Below are 204 nucleotides of genomic sequence, written 5' to 3' on the forward strand. Positions count from 1 at the left end.
GTGCTTTCGGGTCGTGCCGTGGGGTCGCTCATGACCCCACGCAACATCCACACGGCCCCCGAAACCTCTCGGAGGGCTCGGGGAGCGCCGGAGCCCCCGAGAATGTCCCTGAGAATGCCTCCGTGAGTGTCCCCACGAGTGTCCCCGTGAGTGTCCCCGCGAGTGTCCCCGCGCCTCCGCTCTCGGCGCTCTATTGCTCCATCC

At 68.1% G+C, this 204-nt stretch overlaps 1 protein-coding gene across 1 annotated transcript in view; it reads left to right on the forward strand.

Annotated features, from left to right (window-relative positions):
- The first annotated feature begins 30 nt into the window (after positions 1 to 30).
- Positions 31 to 204, forward strand: part of KLHDC10 (kelch domain containing 10) — a 16,389-nt gene continuing 16,215 nt past the window's right edge. Inside the window, exon 1 of the mRNA XM_017727970.1 lies at positions 31 to 122. Coding sequence (XP_017583459.1) covers positions 31 to 122 — 92 coding nt within the window. The remainder of the gene's footprint in view (positions 123 to 204) is intronic.

Source organism: Corvus brachyrhynchos, unplaced genomic scaffold (genome assembly GCF_000691975.1).
Source record: "Corvus brachyrhynchos isolate BGI_N302 unplaced genomic scaffold, ASM69197v1 scaffold182, whole genome shotgun sequence".
In the NCBI taxonomy this organism is placed as follows: Eukaryota; Metazoa; Chordata; class Aves; order Passeriformes; family Corvidae; genus Corvus; species Corvus brachyrhynchos.